We start from the raw sequence: 23,542 nt of genomic DNA on the forward strand, positions 1-23,542 counted from the left end.
ACCACGCTGCACCTTGGTCTCCTTCCAACGACATCCGTGACATGCTGTCAATGAAGATTTATGCCACACTCAAAACAACTGTTAACTTGGAACTGCGAGAACTTGACTTCACTGAGTTCAAGACAACTGTGAACTCGGGAATAAACGAGCTCCGACTGGGAAAAAAAGCTTTGAACAGTCATCCAACTCGGAATTGTAAATCCGGCCTCTTTCTAGAGCTACGACCTGAAGATCAATGACATCAACATGATTCAACCTTGTTTTTTTCTAAGTTCCCAGTTGTTTTGAAAGCACCATAAATCCAGAGAATTCCAGACTTTGATGACGAGTGTTGTTCGAGTGAGCACAGCACAACAAGGTAAGTCCAAAAATGTATTTTATGCTGCTACATAAATGATGTAATATGCCAGGGAGATATTTATACTGTAGCTAAGAAAGTAATACTAGTGTTTGTTGTGTAGTGAGATGTTTGTAGCCCATGTGCCTCCCCCTAATTTTTTAAATAAATGTACCCCTCTTAATTCCACCTATTGTTCTGACTTGGTGGTGCACATAACAGCCTATAACCTGTTTTAGAGAAATGTAATCATTGAATATTTTTTATTTAAAAAATTGTATTTAACCTTTATTTTATTTAACCAGGAAGGGCTCATTGAGATTAAAATTTATATTTCAAGAGCGCCCTGGCCAAGATAGGCAGCACCAAGTCATTACAAAAAAATTACAGACAACATGAAAAACTACAAGTAATCTAGTAAAAACCATTGAATTCACAGGAGTATAAAACAGCAAATTAAAAACATTGACAGGTCAGGGAATCAGCCTCAAAATCCTTCATCTGTGATTTAAAAACACCAATCGGGACAAGTTCTTCCAGTTTAAAAGTATTTTGTAAGGTGTTCCAAGACGATGGAGCAGAGAACTTAAAAGCCCTTTTACCAAATTCAGTTCGGACATTTGGAACACTTAGCAGGATATAGTCCAGCAACCGAAGAGAGTACCCACCACATTTCTGAACAATAAAAATGTGCGTCTCCTCGGACCGGGGTACATGGCGCAAGCCCTAAGCATGGTGTCCCCGGTTCGCCAGCACAGCCCAGTGCGGGCTATTCCACCTCGCCGCACTGGCCTGGCTACGGGGAGCATTCAGGCAGGTAGGGTTGGGCAGGCTCGGTGCTCGAGACCTGCAGTGCGCCTCCACGGTCCGGTCTATCTGGTGCCGCCTCCACGCACCAGCCCTCCGGTGGCAGCCCCCTGCAACAGGCTGTCTCTCCGTCTCCACCCTACAGGTGCTCCCGTCTGTCCTGAGCTGCCAGTCTCCCATCTGTCCTGAGCTGCCAGAGTCGCCCGTCTGTCTGGAGCTGTCCGGAGTCGCCCGTCTGTCCGGAGCTGCCAGAGTAGCCCATCTGTCCGGAGCTGCCAGAGTCGCCCGTCTGTCCGGTGCTGCCAGAGTTGCCCGTCTGTCCGGAGCCGCCGTAGCCGCTCGTCAGTCAGGAGCCGCCAGAGCCGCTCGTCAGTCAGGAGCCGCCATAGCCTCCATAGCAGCCAGAGCCGTCCGTCAGCCAGGAGCCGCCAGAGTCGTCCGTCAGCCAGGAGCCGCCAGAGCCGTCCGTCAGCCAGGAGCCGCCAGAGCCGTCCATCAGCAAGGAGCCGCCGGAGTCTCCCGCCTGTCCGGTGCTGCCCGGATTCTCCTGTCCATTCGGGACCCATTGCTAGAGTCCGCAGTCCGAAGTCGGCGGCGAGGGTCGCCGCTCAAAAGGGGCCACGGAGGCGGTTGAGGAGGCGGACAAAGACTTTGGTGGAGTGGGGTCCACGTCCCGCGCCAGAGCCGCGGACAGACACCCACCCAGACCCTCCCCTATAGGTTCAGGTTTTGCGGCCGGAGTCCGCACCTTTGGGGGGGGGGGGGTACTGTCACGTTCTTTTGTTATGTCTTTGTTTTAGTATGGTCAGGGCGTGAGTTGGGTGAGTTGTCTATGTTAGTTTTTCTATGATTTGCTATTTCTGTGTTTGGCCTGGTATGGTTCTCAATCAGAGGCAGCTGTCATTCGTTGTCCCTGAATGAGAACCATATTTAGGGAGCCTGTTTTCTGTTGTGTGTCTGCACCAGCCAGAACTGTTGTCGGTCGTTTCTCTTTGTTATTTTTGTTATTTCCGTGTTCATTCTAATAAATATGGACACATACCACGCTGCACCTTGGTCCTCACCTTCTTCCACCAACAACGGCCGTTACAAGCGGAAGCATTCATATATAAAATATCCCCATAGTCTAGTAAAGGCATAAATGTAGCTGATACTAGCCTCCTTCTGGCTTCAAAAGAAAATAGGCCTTATTTAAAAGAGAGGACGTCATCAATTAAAATTCCAAGATATTTATATGAAGTTACAACCTCAATCTCCTTGCCCTGACAGGTAGTAATAGGTGAAAGGTTCAGAGGTCTATTTCTTGCAATGGAAAACACCATTAGTTTAGTTTTGTCAGTATTGAGGATAAGCTTCAATTGACACAAGGCATGTTGAACAGTATAAAAAGCAGTTTGCATGTTCTGGAAAGCTTTTGTAAGAGACGAGGCACAACAGTAATTTTAAGAGCTTTCAATATCTGTTTATATGCCCCCTTTATTTATCCTGACTTGGTGTACTGTGAGAACACCATAAGAACAGCCGATGTTCTCAATTCTGTACATTTCAAGAGTGCAAAACAAATAGTTATATTGACTATGTTCGTCCTAGCTCGCTCATTAACGTCTTAATCTAAATTACAAATTGCTTCTTATCCGCTTGTTGTCCCCTTATGACATAGTTTGTACATCTCAGTTGTCATTAGAAACCACATTTGTTTAAGCAAGTCAGCCATATCAGATATGTTTTTTTAAAAGGCAGTAAATTAGGCTGAATGAACTGTTTCGCTGCCAGACAAGGCTGCGCTGATAGCCAGGTGTAACAGTGGTAATGTATTAGGACTGCTGTTAGGACAGCTTTATGTAGGCCCTGACAGTTTGTGGGCACCGTTTGTCACCGTTATAGTGAAATTAATGCATTGTTTAATGTTGTGTTGTGTAGTGGCTTTGCTGGCATGCATCCCATTTTTTTTTTTGCCCCACCAATATTTACATGCTAAAATTGCCACTGCCTACAGCAATAGCCAAACATGATTGAGTAGGTGGTAGATTATTCCCCTGGTTCAACTCACTGCAGTGCTATTTCTTTTTAACATGGGATTACTTAAGATGAAATGGATAGTGTAGCCTACCTGTATCTAAACAAGAAGTGCCCTAAATGGAATCAGTGGCTATTATCCACAGGTTGTTGACTAGGGATTGATTGAATTATCCCTGATTAGACTAGTGTGACATTGTTAGGTGTGGGGTGTCCTGACTAACCTGACCTGGCTATGGGAAGTCTAAAATCTACAGAGTGGAAGTTATATATTCAGTTAAAACACATGGTTATATGACCACAAGAGAAACGACTGACAACAGACCCCTTATGGAAACCACTGAATCTGCCATTGCAGCCATTTCTATTGTATCAATAATCCGTGAAGTGTGTGGGGGGGCGACGACAACTGCTTTTGGGTGGAAATAAGAAAGTAGGAGTTGTACATCTTGCATTGCTTTGTGCGGTGTGGTGGTCAAAAAGGATGCAGAGAGGAATGGTAGGTGTGCTCTGATACCCATTACTGCCACTTGGTGGACTGTTGAAGAAATTACATAAGAATAAATCAAAATAGCCTTTTTTTCTTATTCTTTTTATTTTTATTTACCTTTCTTTAAATAGGCAAGCCAGTTAAAAACAAATTCTTATTTACAATGACGGCCAAACTCCGCCCTATGGGACTCCCAATCACAGCCGGATGTGATACAGCCTGGATTCAAACTAGGGACTGTAGTGACGCCTCTTGCACTGAGATGCAGTGACTTAGACCGCTGCGCCACTGTTCTTAGTTAGTGTGAATAAAGTGAAGAAAAAACAATATGTTGTTAGATTTATAGCTTTAACTGAATTAGTACACCTTATAGCTGGGACCGAGAGACTGAAAAACAGCTTCTATTTTACCTTCATTTAACTAGGCAAGTCAGTTAAGAACAAATTCTTATTTTCAATGATGGCCTAGGAACAATGGGTTAATTGCCTTGTTCGGGAGCAGAACGGCAAATTTTTTGCTTGTCAGCTCGGGGATTCAATCTTGCAACCTTCCGGTTGCTAGTCCAATGCTCTAACCACTAGGCTACCTGCCGCCCCAAGGCCATCTGACTGTTAAACAGCCATCACTAGCACATTAGAGCCTGCTGCCTATAGGCATAGACTAGAAATCACTGGCCACTTTAATAATGGAGCACTAGTCACTTTAATAATATTTACATATCTGGCATTATTCTTCTCTTATGGATATGCTGTATTCTATACTATTCTACGGTATCTTAGCCACTTAATGTTTACATATCTGGCATTACTCATCTCATATGTATATACTTTTTCTATACTATTCTACAGTATCTCATTCACTTGATAATGTTTACATACTGTATTTTGCATTACTCATCTCTATACTATTCTACAGTCCATTCCGCTCTGACATCCCTCATCTATATGTATATAGTCTTAATTCCTACTTAGATTTGTGTGTATTGGGTATATGTTGTGTAATTTGTTAGATACTACTTTTTAGATATTACTGCACTGTCAGAGCTAGCAGCACAAGCATTTCGCTACACCCACAATAACATCTGCTAATCATATGTATGTGACCAATACAATTTGATTTGATTTATATAAAAAAATACATGGATGTGGTTTGTTACCGGACAATATAGATCAGAGTTCCAGTGCTTTGATACTGATTCTCACCAGTTGTGTTGCTGGTTCTGTGGAAAGCACAGGTCACATAATGACATTGACCGTTCAATAACAATAGGAAGTTTATGAGGTTAACTAAATATTAACAATAATGATATGAAGAAGGTAATAAGAGGGTCAAAACAATGCTTGGATCAATGCTCTCTCAAGTATTATTTTATACATAACAATACAAATATAAAATGTCTTGGTGCATTATTTATGCTGTGTCCTTAAACACATTACCCCCTTGAATAAACTGTATCAACTATAATTTGGCAAGTAAGGTAAACTTGAAAGAGAACATCTGCATAGCAAAGCGAAATATAAGCATTTGAGATTTTGGCAATATCAGGCACTCTAATTCACTGATACCCAAATCCAAAGATCCTGGTATTTAGTTGGGCAGTGGGAGTCCAATAGCTGATATCACAGAGGTGATGAGTAGCAGAGAGCTGACTAAGACAACTTGACTTCCAGAGCGATACACCTGGCGACCATTCAATAACTGGACTGGGCGATAGGTTCCCACCATAGGCTTTCCATCAGCAAACTGAAGCTGAGAAAATGCAGCAAGCTGTAAGACACAAAGATGAAAACATGTTAGATCAGTGGCGTACCACAGTTTCGAATGGCCCCCAAAAGGTCTGAGATTGTTTTGGGGGGAAATGGCAAATTTCTTGCAATTCTACACAAATTGTTATGGGGCAGAGTTAACCATTTGCAGTTTTACAGTTAATTTCCTGACAGCAGGTAATTGTATGATTGTACAGGTATAATGTCAAGTATAAAGGTGACATAGGTGAGGTACAGTATAATGTCAAAGGTGAATCCGTAAAGCACCTGTTGCCTGCTGAGAGGAATGGTATTTTCGAACATTGTCCAGACAACAGATTCTACACAGGCGGGTGTGGTGAGAGAGCCATTGTAGCGGAAGTAGCTGATCATATTACTCCGAGAGGGGATGAGCATGTCCAGGGACACTTCACTAAGGGTAGTGTTTGAGCCTAAAGTTGGACACAATAAATACAATGGAAAATAAATATACAGTTGCCAAGGATTCCAGCCACCCGACTTTCCCCACTGACTACCTGCTCTGTCTCCATGCTCAACCACAGGTCTACCACTCAGGCACACACACCTACACTGACACTCTTTTCATTCACACATACCCACATGTACACGCACTCATGCACCCACGCTCACACCTCACTACTGACGCCACACACATACAGATGTAGGATCTAAATTTGACCAGTTGCACTTGGGGAGCACTTTATAATAACTCTACGTATTAAAGTATTTATAATGGATTATTAAATATTTTATTCATCATTTACACCCACATTTGTAAAAGTTAGTAACCTATTTAATAATGATTCATAAGATCATTTGTAAAAATGTTTAATATTGTCACGCCTTGGTCTTAGTATTTTGTGTTTTCTTTAATTATTTGTTCAGGCCAGGGTGTGACATGGGTTTGTGTGTTGTGTTTCGTATTGGGGTTTGTAGTATTTGGGATCGCGGCTGATTAGGGGTGTTGTATAGGCTTGGCTGCCTGAGGCGGTTCTCAATCAGCAGTCAGGTGATTCGTGTTGCCTCTGATTGGGAACCGTATTTAGGTAGCCTGAGTTTCGCTTTGTCTTTCGTGGGTGATTGTTCCTGTCTCTGTGTTTTGTTTGCACCAGAATAGGCTCAGTCACTTTGGATTTTCTTTTTTCATTGTTTTGGAAGAGAAGAGAACGAGCGCCATTCTCCTTGCGGAGATGGTGCTAAATACATCAACACGGTCGGTCCCTGGGATTGGGCTGGCCAACACGATTCGTTTTGCTTGGAAGGAAAAGGAGTTGGAGCCTTTAGGACGGGAAACTTTTGGAAGGATAATATTGATGGGGATTCTAAAGCTGACGGTGAAGGATGTGTTTTGTTTCCAAGGCAACTCATTGGAGGGAGCATACGACGTGGCACTATATACAGAGGAGAAACACGATGATATCCTGAGAAGGGCAAGAGCAGTGGGAGGCGAGAGGCCGATGAGCCACTATGAAATAACAAGCCTGGCGAAGAATAACTTTAGGGTTGTAACTGTCAACATTTACAACCCATACGTTAAGGATGAAGAGGTGAGGGCCTTTCTGGGGAGATACATGGATAACGTCTCCTCAGCAAGGCACCTCAAAGACTCCCTTGGGTTTTGGAATGGGAGGAGAGGCTTCCAGGCCCTCCTCAGAGAGGACCCAAAGGGACATGGTGGCTACCTCCATCCTCCTGCTATGTTCTCCCTAGGGGCTGACAGGGGGACGTTGTTTTATGCACGTCAGCCCCCATTTTGCAGGCGCTGTATGGCCTACGGCCACATATTCGCCTCGTGCAGCACAAGAAAATGCAGATTTTGTGGATCTGAGGAACACGAGGCGAAGGATTGTGACAAGCCTAAGGCGTGCCACAGGTGTGGCTCGTCAGCACACCTGTGGCGGGGGTGCCCGGCTCGTCAGAGGTCATATGCGTCTGCGGCTGGGGGGGGAGCAGGAGCGGGGGATGGGGGAAGAAGAGGAGGGGAAGGAAGCAAGCCTCATGACCAGAGTACAGGTCCAGAGGGGAAGGCCGCAAGGAAGGAGGAGGAGCAGCGGATGGAAGAGAGAAGGAAACGGAAGGCACGGGAGTAGGAGAACCAGGAAAAGCGGCGGAAGAAGGCAACCGAGTGGAGGAGCATGAGAGAGAAGAAAGCGAGGGAGGAGTGTTGGAGAAGGAGACGGTGGAAGAGCAAGTGGACTGGGGGGAAAGTGCCCTGGTGGAAGAGATGAGGGGTATGGTGGAGGAGCTGGTGGGGGGGGGAGGGTGGTATCTCTCCACTGCCGCCATCACCAAAGAAGAGAATGAAGAGGAGGGTGCGATTGGCCGACAGTGAGAGGGAGGGGATGGCCAAGAGAGTGATGGGGGTGGGAGAAACCTCTGGGTTGCTGCTGGTTTCCCCAGGCCCTCAACTTCTGTTGGGTGGGGACACACCTAACAAGACTCAGGACTGGGTACAGGAGGAGGTGGGGAGTTTTTTGTTTGGGGACTCAGCCTCCCCGATTTTTTTCCAATCCAGCTGCAGCACTGGGGAGGGGGAGGATTGTGGGGGTAGACCCAGGGTGCAGGGCACCCCGGAGCCAAACACTATTCCTGCATCCTGGGTTGGTGAGATGGAGGAAGTGGGGGGGATGTCGGGAGTACGGATGGTGTTTTCACCGGTAGATATGGAGCAGGGGAGCATCGGGTGAGTCTCCTGTCTGGGTTTAGAATTTGAGTGTATTACATGTTTTTATTTGATTCTTTCATGGGGTCTAATTTGACTTTTGTTACTTTAAATGTAAGGGGTTTAAGGGATTTTGTTAAGAGGAGGGCGGTTTTTAGTTATTTGGAGGGTGTGGGGTTTGATTTTTGTTTTTTACAGGAGGTTCACCTGAGGTGAACCTCCTGTAAAAAACAAAAATCAAACCCCACACCCTCCAAATAACTAAAAACCGCCCTCCTCTTAACAAAATCCCTTAAACCCCTTACATTTAAAGTAACAAAAGTCAAATTAGCCAGTAGGTTTAGTAGGTTTAAGAGGGAGTGGGACAAGGGGGAGTCGGTTTGGGGTGTTGGGGGGGGTGCACTCATCGGGGGTAGGGATTTTGTGTGGGCACAGGGAGGTAAAAGTGGAGGATTCTTTTGTGGTAATGCAGGGGAGGGTTATAGGGGTGGATGTCACGATAAGGGATTGTAAATTTAGATTAGTGGTGGTGTATGGGCCACAGGTGGTGGCAGACAGGAGGGAGATGGTGGACTGTCTGACGCCCCTGTGTGTCACAAATAGGAAATTAGTGATAGGGGGGGATTTTAATACAGATTTAGGAATAGGGGGGGATAGCAGTGCAGGTGCCATTACCAGGCTAATGGCTTGCCATGGTCTGGTTGATGGTGGTCTGCACACTACTCCGAAAATGGCCGGTCCTACATGGTGCAACTCCAGGGGGGTTGAGCGGAGGCTCGACTAAATTTTTGTACCCAGGTCTTTGGGTAAGTTGTCTGGGCGGCTGTTGCCTGTTTTCTTTTCGGATCACAACGGGGTGCTCCTGCAGGTGGGGTCGCCAGTCTGCCTCTTTGGTAGGGGGTACTGGAAGTTAGATCGGGATGTGCTGGAGGAACAGGCTTTTGTTGACGTGTTTTATGATTTCTTTTGGAGGCTTGAAGGCCTCTGGTCCATGTGCGAGGGGGTGTTAGAGTGGTGGGAATTAGTTAAGGTGAGGATTAGGGCTTTTATAATAGGGTATTGCAAGAGGAAAAAAAGGGAGGAGAGGAGGGAGGTGGATCGTATCCAAAGGTTAATTGAACTCGAGTATGAGGCAGGCAACCTCGGCGGGTCGTTTGACTGGGAGAGATCCGCTACCCTAAAGGCGCAGCTCAGGGAGTTGCAGGAGCGGAAGGCTCGAGCTTTCCTGGAGCGTGTGCATAGTGGCTTTCTAGAACACAATGAGACTTGTTCCGCTATGTTCTTTAAGTCGGTTAGGGCCAGACAGAGTAGGAAGGTAATGCATGGCATTAGGGAAGAAAGTGGTAGTATAGTTAGAGAACCAGAGGATATGGTCAGGGTGACAACTGATAATTTCCAAGGTTTATTTAAGGAAAGGGAAATAGATGTAGAGCAGGGAAATGTGTTTTTAGAACACTTGTCCAGGCGGTTGCCGGAGGACATTAGAGAAGTGATGGAGGCCCAGATTTCACTAGAAGAGGTTGAGAGCGCTCTTAGGAGGATGGGAAAAGGGAAGGTGCCTGGGATGGATGGGCTGCCGGCTGAGTTTTATCTCAAGTTTTGGGGTATACTTGGACCAGTGGTCCTCGAAGTCTTGAAGGCCATCCTTGAGACGGGGGTCCCGGGGGGGATCAATGGCTGTTGGTGTGCTGTCACTTTTATATAAGAAGGGGGAAGTAACAGACCTTGGCAACTGGCGGCCATTGACCATGCTGTGCGTAGATTACAAGCTACTTGCAAAGGTTTTAGCAGACCGGTTGCGCACAGCCCTTCCCTACGTCGTTCATGAGGATCAGACGTGCGGGGTAGAGGGCCGCTCTATTAGATGGAACCTACAGTTAATCAGGGACTCCATCGCTTGGGTTGAAGATAGAGGACTGCCTTTAATGGTAGCAGCGCTAGATCAGGCGAAAGCCTTTGATCGCGTGAATAGATCCTTTTTATTCAGAGTGTTAGGTCGATTAGGATTTGGGGAGAAGTTCATAGGATGGATTCGTACATTATATGTCGGAGCGGGGTGCCGAGTTAGTGTAAATAGTCACTTGGGTGACGTTTTTGACCTCTCGTCTGGGGTCAGGCAGGGGTGCCCACTCTCGGCTCTCCTCTTCGTTCTGTACATGGAGCCTCTGGGGGCTGCCATTAGGGCAGACACAGGGGTGGAAGGCTTGTTGATCCCTGGAAGTGGTGGGCTGCGTGTTAAGATGACGCAGTACGCCGACGACACTTCCTTGCTGCTGTGCAAGGACTCGTGCCTGACAAGGTCCCTTGCCATCTTTGGGGATTTCACCCGAGCGTCGGGAGCGGTTCTGAACCATGCAAAGTCTTCCGTCAAGTTTTTCGGTAGATGGCGCGGTAGAACGGATGTGCCCGGGGGGTTATCTCTCTGTGAGGGGGCCCTGAGGATTCTCGGGGTCCATTTTGAGACCTCCGGCTCAGCGACGCTAAACTGGAACATGCGTATCGCAGTGGTACAGAGGAAGCTAGCAATGTGGAAGGCTAGGTATTTGTCTTTTATGGGCAAAGTCCTGGTCCTAAAGGTGGATGTGTTGCCGTCTCTTTTGTATTTGGCGTACATCTACCCATTGCCGGCTTGTCTGAGGAGGCCTCTAGTGAGGCTTGTGTTTCAGTTCATGTGGAGTGGCAGGTGCGAGTGGGTCGCCAGGGCACGCATGCTCTGTCCCATCAGGGAGGGAGGTACCACATTTCCCCCTCAAGCTGGACGCAATTTTTGTTTCTTTCTTGTTAACGGAGCTTGCTCATCCAGTGATACACCCGTCCGGTTACCTCCTGCGGGTGTTCTTCTCGTATCAGGCGAGAAGCGTAATGGTGTGGTCTAACACGGGTCCTCGGGCGGAACAGCTGCCGTGGCACTTTGGTCATGCGGCCAAGTGGCTGCGTGCACACCCTGAGGTTGAAGTTGCCCGAGTAGGTTTAGATCACAGGCACCTGTACGAGGAGGTCTTAAAGGCAGGGCGTCCGGCGCCTGTAGTGGGAATCTCGGAAGTGGTCTGGGAGGGAGTGCAGGCGCGGGGTCTGGACAACAGGCTCAAGGACCTGAATTGGTTGAGCCTCCATAAGTGCTTGCCGGTACGTTCCATCATGTACCGGTATAGTTTGGTGCAATCCCCCACCTGTCCAAGATCCTCTTGTGGCAGGGAGGAGACTGTGCGGCATGTCTTTTGGGACTGTGCCTTTGCCGGAGTAGTATGGGCTAGGGCACGGGTGTTGTTAGGTTTGGTAAGGGGGGATTTTGTATTGACGTGGGCCAGGTTAGAGAGAGGTGTAGGGAGAGCGAGAGGGACGGATAGGGACAGGTTTCTGCTCTGGCTTCTCATGAGTCTCTTTAAACGGGGGCTGTGGGAAGCCAGGCAGAACATGGTGAAGACAGGGAGAGATTGGGGGGTGGAAGGGATAGTGAGGAGGGTGGAAGGAGATTTGAGGGGGAGGATGAAGAGGGAGGAGAGGAAGTGGGGGCAGCATGCTGCTCAGGAGAGGTGGAAGGGGGGTTTAGGGCTGGGTGTCATTTAGATTTGTAAGGGGATAGATTAGCGACGGGGAGATAGGGAAAGGTAGTTTGTAGGGTGACGGGGAGGGAAGATGCTCCCCTGAGGTTTTGTTTGGGTTTTTTGTTTTGTTTAGTAAATTAAAATACCATTGTTGGAGTATGTATGAAAATTATGAGTTGTAAAGAATGAATGGTATTGAAGGTAATAAATTATTTTTTATAAAAATAAAAAAAGATAGGCTGTAATTAGGTTTCACGTTCCATTTGTTGTTTTTGTATTTATTAGTTATTTCATGTATCGTCACCATTTCCTCATTAAAGATCATGATTAGCCACCACGCTGCATTTCGGTCCGACTCTCTTTCGACAAACGAAGAACGCAGTTACAGAATCACCCACCACACACGGACCGAGCAGCGTGGTAACAGGCAGCGACAGCAGGAGCAGCGAAAGGAGGACGTTATGGACAGCAATGGCATGGAGTATACGACGTGGGAAGAAATCGACAGGTGGGCGGCCGACCCAGAGAGAGTGCAGGAGCCCGCATGGGATTCGCTTGAGCAGTGCGAAGAAGGCTATAGGTGAATGGAGTCGAAAAGGAAAACACGGCGGCGCAGAGCGAAACCCGAAAGTCACCCCAAAAAATGTATTGGGGGGGGGGGGGGGCTCAGGGAGAGAGTGGCAGAGTCAGGAGTCAGACCTGAGCCAACTCTCCCTGTTAATCATGAGGAGCAGCGATATAAGGACTTCTGGTCTTGGGAGATGATATTAGACGGAAGAGGACCCTGGGCTCAGCCTGGTGAATGCACGGTGTTTCCAGTGCGGGTGCATAGCCGGGTACGGTTCATACCAGCCCTTCGTATTGGCCGGGCTAGAGTGGGCATCGAGCCAGGTAAGCTTGGGCAGGCTCGGTGCTCAAGAGCTCCAGTGCGCCTGCACGGCCCGGTCTATCCAGAGCCACCTCCACACACCAGAGCCCGCACCACGCATCAGGCCTACAGTGCGCCTCGCCTCTCCTGCTCTGTCGGAGTCTCCCGCCTGTTCAGCACAGCCAGAGCCTTCCTTCCCTCCTGCGCTGTCGGAGTCTCCCGCCTGTTCAGCGCAGCCAGCGTTTTCCTCCTCTCCTAAGCTGCCGGAGCCTCCTGCCTGTTTGAAGCAGCCTGAGCTGCCAGTCTGCAGGGTGCTGTCAGTCTGCAAGGAGCTGTCAGTCTGCAGGGAGCTGTCAGTCTGCAAGGAGCTGCCAGTCTGCAAGGAGCTGTCAGTCTGCAAGGAGCTGTCAGCCTGCATGGAGCAGTCAGAGCTGTCAGTCTGCATGAAGCAGCCAGAGCTGTCAGTCTGCAAGGAGCTGCCAGTCTGCAAGGAGCTGTCAGTCTGCAAGGAGCTGTCAGCCTGCATGGAGCAGTCAGAGCTGTCAGTCTGCAAGGAGCTGTCAGTCTGCAAGGAGCTGTCAGCCTGCATGGAGCAGTCAGAGCTGTCAGTCTGCATGAAGCAGCCAGAGCTGCCAGTCTGCAAGGAGCTGCCAGTCTGCAAGGAGCTGCCAGTCTGCAAGGAGCTGTCAGTCTGCATGGAGCAGTCAGAGCTGTCAGTCTGCAAGGAGCTGCCAGTCTGCAGGGAGCTGTCAGTCTGCAAGGAGCTGCCAGTCTGCAAGGAGCTGCCAGTCTGCAAGGAGCTGTCAGCCTGCATGGAGCAGTCAGAGCTGTCAGTCTGCAAGGAGCTGCCAGTCTGCAGGGAGCTGTCAGTCTGCAGGGAGCTGTCAGTCTGCAAGGAGCCGCCAGTCTGCAAGGAGCCGCCAGTCTGCAGGATGCTGTCAGCCTGCATGGAGCAGTCAGAGCTGTCAGTCTGCATGAAGCAGCCAGAGCTGCCAGTCTGCAAGGAGCTGTCAGCCTGCATGGAGCAGTCAGAGCTGTCAGTCTGCATAGAGCAGCTAGATCCGCCAGTCAGCCATGATCTTCTAGATCTGCCAGTCAACCAGATTCTTCCAGATCAGCCTGTCAACCAGAGTCTTCCAGATCTGCTAGTCAACCAGAATCTTCCAGATCTGCTAGTCAACCAGAATCTTCCAGATCTGCTAGTCTACCTGAATCTTCCAGATCCGCCAGCCAGCCAGGATCTACCGGAGCCTACTACCTACCTGAGCTTCCTCTCAGTACTGGGCTTCCCCTCGGTACTGGGCTTCCCCTCAGTTCCGGGCTGCCCCTCAGTTCCGGGCTGCCCCTCAGTTCCGGGCTGCCCCTCAGTTCCGGGCTGCCCCTCAGTTCCGGGCTGCCCCTCAGTTCCGGGCTGCCCCTCAGTTCCGGGCTGCCCCTCAGTTCCGGGCTGCCCCTCAGTCCCGAGATGCCCCTCAGTCCCGAGATGCCCCTCAGTCCCGAGATGCCCCTCAGTCCCGAGATGCCCCTCAGTCCCGAGATGCCCCTCAGTCCCGAGATGCCCCTCAGTCCCGAGATGCCCCTCAGTCCCGAGATGCCCCTCAGTCCCGAGATGCCCCTCAGTCCCGAGATGCCCCTCAGTCCCGAGATGCCCCTCAGTCCCGAGATGCCCCTCAGTCCCGAGATGCCCCTCAGTCACGAGCTGCTCCTCAGTTCTGTGGGGTTCTGGGTGAGGACTATTAGGCCATGGTCGGCGGCGAGGGTGGATTATCCCAGAACGCGAAGGGGAGGAACTATGACATTTATGGAGTGGGGTCCACGTCCCGAGCCGGAGCCGCCACCATGGACAGACGCCCACCCGGACCCTCCCTATGGTTTTGAGGTGCGTCCGGGAGTCCGCACCTTGGGGGGGGGGGGGGGGGTTCTGTCACGCCTTGGTCTTAGTATTTTGTGTTTTCTTTAATTATTTGTTCAGGCCAGGGTGTGACATGGGTTTGTGTGTTGTGTTTCAGATTGGGGTTTGTCGTATTTGGGATCGCGGCTGATTAGGGGTGTTGTATAGGCTTGGCTGCCTGAGGCGGTTCTCAATCAGCAGTCAGGTGATTCGCGTTGCCTCTGATTGGGAACCGTATTTAGGTAGCCTGAGTTTCGCTTTGTCTTTCGTGGGTGATTGTTCCTGTCTCTGTGTAGTTTCACCAGATAGGCTGTAATTAGGTTTCACGTTCCGTTTGTTGTTTTTGTATTTATTAGTTATTTCATGTATCGTCACCATTTCCTCATTAAAGATCATGATTAGCCACCACGCTGCATTTCGGTCCGACTCTCTTTCAACAAACGAAAAACGCCGTTACAAATATGCAGTAGGTCCTTATAAACCATTTACTAGTCACTAGTTAAGTATTTTTGCGTGGACTCTGGGATATTTATTAATAAATACTTTATAAATGTTTTGATCAGGGGCTGGAACCTAAATACTTTTTCAATGATTCTGTTCCGCGCAGAACCCCTATGTGTTTTGTTCCAGTGTTCTGTCCTAAAGCGGTTTAAACCCCAAAAAAGTAACAGTTGATATAGTTCCTTTTTGTTCATTTCTTAAACTGTGAAATAATTTGTGAAATTACATTTAGCGCGTTAAATTACTCCTCCAATTAGTGGCACCTGAGCAGCTTGCTGTGGAACAGGTATTTTTTATTTAACTAGGCAAATCAGTTAAGAACTAATTCTTATTTACAATGATGGCCTATCCCAGCCAAACCCAGACAACCTATGGGTCTCTCAATCACGGCTAGATGTGATTCAGCCTGGATTCAAACCAGGGACTGTAGTGACACCTCTTACACGGAGATGCAGTGTCTTAGACCACTGCGCCACTCGGGAGCCCAAGAGATAAGAGTTGTTTACATGTTTGATTGGTCAGATAAGTGCAGGCGCAAGATCCGACTAAAATTTCACGGGTCGGGAGAGAGCGACATGCTGCTTGGCTTGAAACGCTGAGCATCATGACGTGAATTTGAACATGTTTAGGCTATACTAACATTCTAATTATACAGAATGACATACTAGACATTAGGAATATTTCTGGAACTAAAAAGAATGTTATTAACTCGTTCTCAAGATTTGAAAATAACAGTTCTGTTCTGTAACACTAGAGATCCCTTTCGTTCCTGGTTCTATTTCCGTTTCTCTTAACATTTTGTTATTTTTCGGTTTTCATTTCTGTTATCTGAACCGGTTGCAACCCCTGGTTTTGAGTGACCGGTATAATTTCTCACAAAGAGATGAACATGCTCCTTAAGGTCTGAAAATGACCACTAGCACATGTCAATGATTTAACAATAAGCACACAATACAGTGGATGTTTAAGAGAATATACTTACATTTTTATTCCAAAACAGTCACCCTGTTGTAATAGTGTTACGCTAGGTAAAATAATGTTTTTAGTATAAAAATGCTAACATATAATTTTCTAGGCAGTGACTTTTATACCAAAACCAAAGTGTGATTGCAGCCAGTCACTTCTTCTTGGTTAATCTTGTTAAACCCAGAACTAAAATATTGCGGAAATTGGTCAGCTGCGTGATTAAGGTCTTGGTTATTTTATACATCAGTGGTCCATACATGTTAGAAATTGGTCTCCAAACTCGCAAAAGGAAACTCTCTCATTTCCACTTTGAAATTTCAGACTTGATTTCCCCTTACAAAAAATGTATCAACCCCTACAAAATTGTCTATGAATTATAATCCATATAATTCACATTTCCTGTTGCTGCAGGATTATTTTCCTACTGTAGTAGGCTGGCTCAAATTAAAATCCTTTATCTGTACACACACACACACACATCACAATGCACACACCACATAGCTGCCATAGTGATTACTATTACCATTCACTGCTGCTTTATTGATTATTATGATTATTATTACGATTGCAATTTATCCTGCTACTTGTCACTTTTACCACATTTTCATGTTCATACCTATCCCAATCACTCCAGTACCCCTGCACATTGTATTAATGGTACTGGCACTGACCTGTATATAACTGCATTCTCATGTTTCAATTTTTTTATTTTCTCGTATTTCAATTGTGTTTCTTCTCATCTATAGTGCATTCAGAAAGTATTCATACCTCTTGACTTATTCCACATTTTCATGTGTTACGGATACAATTATCTATTTTTTTTTACGCATCTACACCCATTACCCTATAATGACAGTGAAAACATGTTTTTTGAAATGTTTGTACATTTATTGAAAATGAAATACATAAATATCTTATTTAGATAAGTATTCACACCCCTGAGCCAATACTTAGTAGAAGTACCTTTGGCAGCGATTACATCTGTGTCTTTCTGGGTAAGCCTCTAAGAGCTTTCCACAAATGGATTTTGCAACATTTTCAGGTCTTGCCATAGATTTTCAAGTAGATTTAAGTCAAAACTGTAACTCGGCCACTCAGGAACATTCACTGTCTTCTTGGTAAGAAACTCCAGTGTAGATTTGGCATTGTGTTTAAGGTTATTGTCGTGCTGAAAGATGAATTAATCTGGTGGAAAACCGACTGAACCAGATTTTCCTCAATGATTTTGCCTGTGCTTAGTTCCATTCCATTTCTTTCTTATCCTGAAAAACTCCCTAGTCCTTAACGATTTAAAGCATACGCATAACATGATGCAGCCATCACTATGCTTGAAAATATGAAGAGGGGTACACAGTAATGTGTTGTGTTGGATTTTCCCCAAACATAAAACTTTGTTTTCAGGGCAAAAAGCTAATTGCTTTGCCAAAATGTTTCCAGTATTACTTTAGTGCCTCTGTTGCAAACTGGATGCATGTTTTGGAATATTTTTTATTCTGTACAGTATTGTGGACTATCTATAATTGTGTTGATACATTAAATGCTATAACTGTTTTAAAGTCACCTGAGAGATTTCCTTCCTCTCCGGCAAATGAGTTAGGAAGGATGGGTGTATCTTTGTAGTGACTGGGTGTATGGATACCCCATCCAAAGTGTAATTAAAAACTTCACCATGCTCAAAGGGATATTCAATGTTAGCTTTTTTTACCCATCTACCAATAGAGTTGAATCTGTGTTTGTAATTCACTGCTGGACTGAGAGACCTTACAGATAATTGTATGTATGAGGTATCACCAGCCACTTTAAACAATGTCACTTTATATAATGTTGACATACCCTACATTACTCATCTCATATGTATATACTGTACTCTATACCATCTACTGCATCTTCCCTATGCCGTTTGGCCATCACTCATTCATATATTTGTATGTACATATTCTTATTCATTCCTTTACACTTGTGTGTATAAGGTAGTTGTTGTGAAATTGTTAGGTTAGATTACTTGTTAGATATTACTGCATGGTCGGAACTAGAAGCACAAGCATTTCGCTACACTTGCATTAACATCTGCTAACCATGTGTATGTGACAAATCTAATTTGATTTGATGTAGTCATAAGAAAATTACTACAGAGATGATGTAGTCATAAAAAGATTAGATAGACATAAAAAAAAATGTAAACACTATTATTGCACACAGAGTGAGTCCATGCAACTTATTATGTGACTTGTTAAGATAATTTTTACTCCTGAATTTATTTAGGCTTGCTTTATCAAAGGGGTTGAATAGTTGTTGACTCAAGATATTTAATCTTTTCATTTTTTATTAATTTGTACACATTTCTAAAAACATAATTTCACTTTGACAACAACATTTTCCCCCATTTTTGTGGTATCCAATTGAGTGGTAGTCTTGTCTCATCGCTGAAACTCCTGTACGGACTCGGGAGAGGTGAAGGTTGAGAGCAGTGCGTCCTCCACAGCCCAGCCCAGCCACACCCGACCCGGCCCGAGTCACTTTCTGAAGGAACTGTATATTACCGTTATTGCATTGTTGGGAAAGAGCTTGCAAGTTAACTCTTAAGGATTGGCCCCTTTTCAATTTTTGCCTAAAATGACATACCCAAAACGAACTGTCTGTAGCTCAGGCCCTGAAGCAAGGATATGCATATTATTGGTACCATTTGAAAGTAAACACTTTGAAGTTTGTGGAAATGTGAAAGGAATGTAGGAGAATATAACACAATATATCTGGTAAAAGATAATACAAAGAAAAAACCAACTGTTCTTTTGTATTTTTTGGTACAATCATTTTTGAAATTAGAAAAGCCATAATGTATTATTCCAGTCCAGGTGCAATTTAGATGTTGGCCACTAGACGGCATCAATGTATGTGCAACGTTTCAGACTGATCCAATGAACCATTGTATTTCTGTTCCAACTTTTGTATCAAGAATGCCCAAATGTGCCTAATTTGTTTATTAATAAATGTTCATGTTCAAAACTGTGCGCTCTCCTCAAACAATAGCATGGAATTATTTCACTGTAATAGCAACTGTAAATTGGACAGTGCAGTTAGAATAACAAGAATTTAAGCTTCCTGTAAATATCAAATATGGCTATGTCCTAGGACATTTTCTTAGCTCAACCGTCCCGCAGGGGACCGACCAATCCTAAAGAAGTTACATATTTAACTGTACTATTTTACACCTGCTGTATCTTGTACATGAGGCAATTAAACTTTTGAAATCTTTGAAAAATGCAAGTTGTACTTTAGACTCTTGGCACTTATGCCAATGTGACTGGAAACTATGTGCACTTTCCCATAGGCCTATCCCTGTATGATCCTGATCCTGGAGTATTATCTACCTGGTTCCATCCCATAAAATAATACATAACAATGGCTGTTGTTTATGGGATTATATGACTTACTGGGATGTTTGATAGTGTTCAGAGCATTTACAATTGCGTCATATTTTTTGTTGGAGCTTCTTGATTCCTGAAAATATAAGATAAGTATCATCAATCAAATGTCCTAACAACCCAAATAAAAATATTACAGTTGTACATCTCATGGATAATCTCATAGTTAATACCTCATAAAAGAATCCAAGAACTCCAACCCCTGCAGTGTCTTTCAGAGCTTCAGCCAAAGAGTTGTATTCCTCTTTTATATTAACAATATGCAGCTGAGGACAAATAAATAAAATGTGAACACTCATAGTGTATGTAAATGTGATTGCTGTGTAATTACTGTACACATGCTGTACCCAAATGACAGTAAAAACAATGCAATAAACACAAATCCAGAGCATGAAAATGTATTGTGAATGTTTCCTTTCTTTTGGTCATCAAACCTCCATGGGATATCGTTCTCCATCAATAGTGTGCTCTGATCCAGGGCCTCCATCCTTGCCCCAGTGCAGGTGGAGCTGTACGGCCTTGTATGGCACCGCCAGATCTCCACCCTGAACCTTCGCTGTGGCAGGCAGGTCCACTTGAACTGCAGAGATATGAAAGCTTTAGTCCATGTAAGAGCAGATATGTGGAGTCCATGGACCTTGCATGTACTGTACTATTGTATTGTTCAGTCTATGTTATGGAGCTTTGAGTTTATATCAAATCTGTGAAATATCAAAGCATTAAAAGGGTGAATAGACCTTGCTGTTCATGTTCAATACAACTACAATACACCATGCTGATATACTGTATCATTAGTAGGGGACATTGTACTGTAAATGTAATGCAGCATCTATATAGCAACTTACCAGTGTGACCATTATTTGTGATGAAACCGTGGAAGGCCTCTTGGTACCCAGTGAATGTGAATGGTGTAAGGCGTCCGTCTGGTAGGGTTCTTCTCGTCACAATGTTAATTGGAGACTGGGCTCTTCCATCACATGTCCCAGCAACCGTTGCCCAACCATCAGGTCCTTCTCAGCGAATATTGAGACGGAACATTAGTTATGTTTGATTTGGGGTGGCAGATAGCCTAGTGGTTAGAGTGTTGGACTAGTAACTGGAAGGTTGCAAAATCAAATCCCCACGTTGACAAGGTAAAAATCTGTTGTTTTGCCCCTGAACAAGGCAGTTAACCCACTGTTCCTAGGCTGTCATTGAAAATAAGAATTTGTTCTTAACTGACTTGCCTAGTTAAATAAAAACGTTTAAAGAACTTTGATTCCCATGGGTACTTGAGCAAATATATGTGCAACAAGTTTTGAATTTCATGTTTAAAATTACACAAAATTGTAGTAGTTCCCATGCCTGATATTAGTGTTGTTTTGTTGTTGTAAGTTCCCTTTTTAATGTCTCACACTTCCTTCTCCTTCTGTATTCTCCCTCATAAACATTCCCTGCCCTCCCTTACCTCTTCCATTTCTACTGTATGTGGAAGAGGTTCAAGTAAAATTGTCCCATGAAAATCCTTGTCAATCCATTATGTTAAAACACAGATAGAGTGTATATAGTCACTGACATTGTAATATTACGGTCTTCTACCAGTATATTGGGATTTGTATCTGTTGATTTGTGAATGCTGTACATGCTAGCTAGTTAGCGGGGGTGTATGCTTCATGATTAACAACTCATGTGTAATCGTAACATACAGGAACTCAAGTCCATTTGTTCACCTGACCTAGAATTCCTTACAATCAAGTGGCGACAATATTATCTCCCAAGAGAATTCTCGTTGATGATTGTCACAGCCGTGTATATCCCCCTCAAGCCGATACCACGACAGCCCTCAAGGAACTTCACTGGACTCTATGCAAACTGGAAACCATATATCCTGAGGCTGCATTTATTGTATTTGGGGATTTTAACAAAGCAAATTTGAGAACAAGTCTACCTAAATTCTACCAGCGTATTGATTGTAGCACTCGTGCGGGCAATTCACTGAATCACTGCTACTCTAACTTCCATGTCACCTAAAACCCTCAAACTTTTACGGATGCACAATTGAGAGCATCCTGTCTGGCTGTATCCCCGCCTGGTATGGCAACTGCACTGCCCACAATGGTAAGGCTCTCCAGAGGGTGGTGCGGTCTGCACAACGCATCACTGGGGGCAAACTACCTGCCCTCCAGGAAACCTATAGCACCCAATGTCGAAGGAAGGTAAAAAAAATCATCAAGGACAACAACCACCCGAGCCACTGCCTGTTCACCCCGCTACCATGCACAAGGTGAGGTCAGTACAGGTGCATCAAAGCTGGGACCGAGAGACTGAAAAACAGCTTTTATCTCAAGGCCATCAGAATGTTTAACCATCACTAACACAGAGAGGCTGCTGCCTACATACAGACTCAAAATCATTGGCCACTTTAATAAATGGATCACTGGTAATTTTAATAATGACACTTTAATAATGTTTACATATCTTACATACTCATCTCATATGTATACACTGTATTTTATACCATCTATTGCATCTTGCCTATGCCGCTTGGTCATCGCTCATCCATATATTAATATGTGCATATTCTTATTCCATCCCTTTAGATATGTGTGTATTATTTTTTTTATTTTTTTTTATTACTTGTTAGATATTACTGCACTGTTGGAACTAGAAGCACAAGCATTTCGCTACACTCGCATTAACATCTGATAACCATGTGTATGTGACCAATAACATTTGATTTGAATTGATTTGATTTGCTTTATTATAGTTTTCTCTGCACATGTCATCATTGGGCTAGCATGGCTATTCATGTCCCCTGTTGTTAATTTATACTTTACAGACGAGTTGGTGCATAAGGGCAGCACAACATTTAATTGATGGATGTTTGTTTCTTTATCAGAAAATAAAGCATCATTAGACCATCCCTGATCCTCTGGACACCTGTTCGCTAATTAAAATACAACACAGAGGCAATCTATACTGTCACATATGTACTGTATATGTTTTACCTGTGCAGTTGCCACCGCATGTAACCTGGGACTGGTAGCACCAATCTAGAGAAGGGATTTAAGGACAAAGATGTGTGGCAAAGTTCACTGTTAAGGTTAACCTTTGTCAATCAGATACAGACCGTTATAAAGGAACACCCAATGTTATTGGCTTTTGGCAGATAGCATTAGAAAGTTTAACTTGCCACATGTGATAGAAATGTATATTCAGAACATTTCATTCTCTGAGACAGTGGTAGTTGAATTTCAAAATCATGTATCTAATTCAGTAGTTTCATCACCACATAGTGGGGTAAGCTTTGACAAAAACATGGGATATTTCCTTACAATAAGCAGGCAGTTGGGCTGATCGTCTCTATAATTGACCATTTATATTTCATACACACTGAACATTTTGCCTTCTGAATGATCTGCTACTGTGAGTTACATCAGTTCTTTGTTTTATTACATTTCAGCCAAAATTACTATTTATTAATGAATTTCTATGATATTTGTTGTGGAATTCCAAAGTGCCAAGCGTTTACTGTAGTTTGTAATATATTTAGCTTTATAACTTAGCTAACTACATTTTCAGAGTAGCTTTCTAAACATTGTATACCCCATGCAAGAACACATAGATCAAGTTTTAACCCATGTTAGTTACTAGGGTTGAATAAATAAATTAACACACTCACCTGCCCCTTGAATATTCACAATGGTGGCAAAGAAAAATGAAATAAGTAAATTCATTGTGATTCGTGTTTTTGGTTGGGTCAAACGGATTAAGTTATGTTCCAAATAATGTCAATAAGCAGAGCACCTAGTTCATAAAAGTTCCAATAGAAAAGGCAACTCCTCCCACTAGGTTGTATCCATACCTGTTGATAAAATGTATTTACATAGGGCTGTTCCCTTGTCATTTGTTATCTATACATTGTCGGGAATTCGTTAATAAATGTCATGAGTCAAAACTATTGAATACATTAGTCAGATACTCCTTGTAGGCTATTTCCTCAGAACTACTCTGTTTAGATAGTTGGCATATAATTTTATGATTTGAGATGTGGTGTACTCTCACACGATAAATAAACAGTACTACGTTTGTTTCCTTGGAAGTTGTGGGAACACATACATTTTTGGTTTCCTATTGGTTCTGGGAACGAAGCCATAAGTTACCTGACTGACAGAATAGAAATGAACACTGCCTGTTCTGGGAACGTTTATTTTTGGTTGCAGGGAGGATCTGAGAATGTTTTACTCTGGGTGGTTTTATTAAGGCTCTGAAAATTGATATTATAGGTTATT

At 44.6% G+C, this 23,542-nt stretch overlaps 1 protein-coding gene across 1 annotated transcript; it reads right to left on the reverse strand.

Moving 5' to 3' along the window:
* Positions 1-4,688: 4,688 nt before the first annotated feature.
* On the reverse strand, positions 4,689-23,083 carry ca4b (carbonic anhydrase IV b). The gene is made up of 8 exons (XM_020501971.2): positions 22,933-23,083; positions 22,259-22,303; positions 20,117-20,281; positions 19,706-19,851; positions 19,445-19,537; positions 19,281-19,347; positions 5,684-5,847; positions 4,689-5,417 (listed from the first exon to the last, which is right to left on the reverse strand). Exons 1-8 carry the CDS (start codon positions 22,985-22,987, stop codon positions 5,238-5,240), a joined length of 915 nt encoding a protein of 304 aa, XP_020357560.1. The 5' UTR covers positions 22,988-23,083; the 3' UTR covers positions 4,689-5,237.
* Positions 23,084-23,542: the final 459 nt, after the last annotated feature.

The sequence above is a fragment of the Oncorhynchus kisutch genome, linkage group LG15 (genome assembly GCF_002021735.2).
Source record: "Oncorhynchus kisutch isolate 150728-3 linkage group LG15, Okis_V2, whole genome shotgun sequence".
Lineage (NCBI taxonomy): Eukaryota > Metazoa > Chordata > Actinopteri > Salmoniformes > Salmonidae > Oncorhynchus > Oncorhynchus kisutch.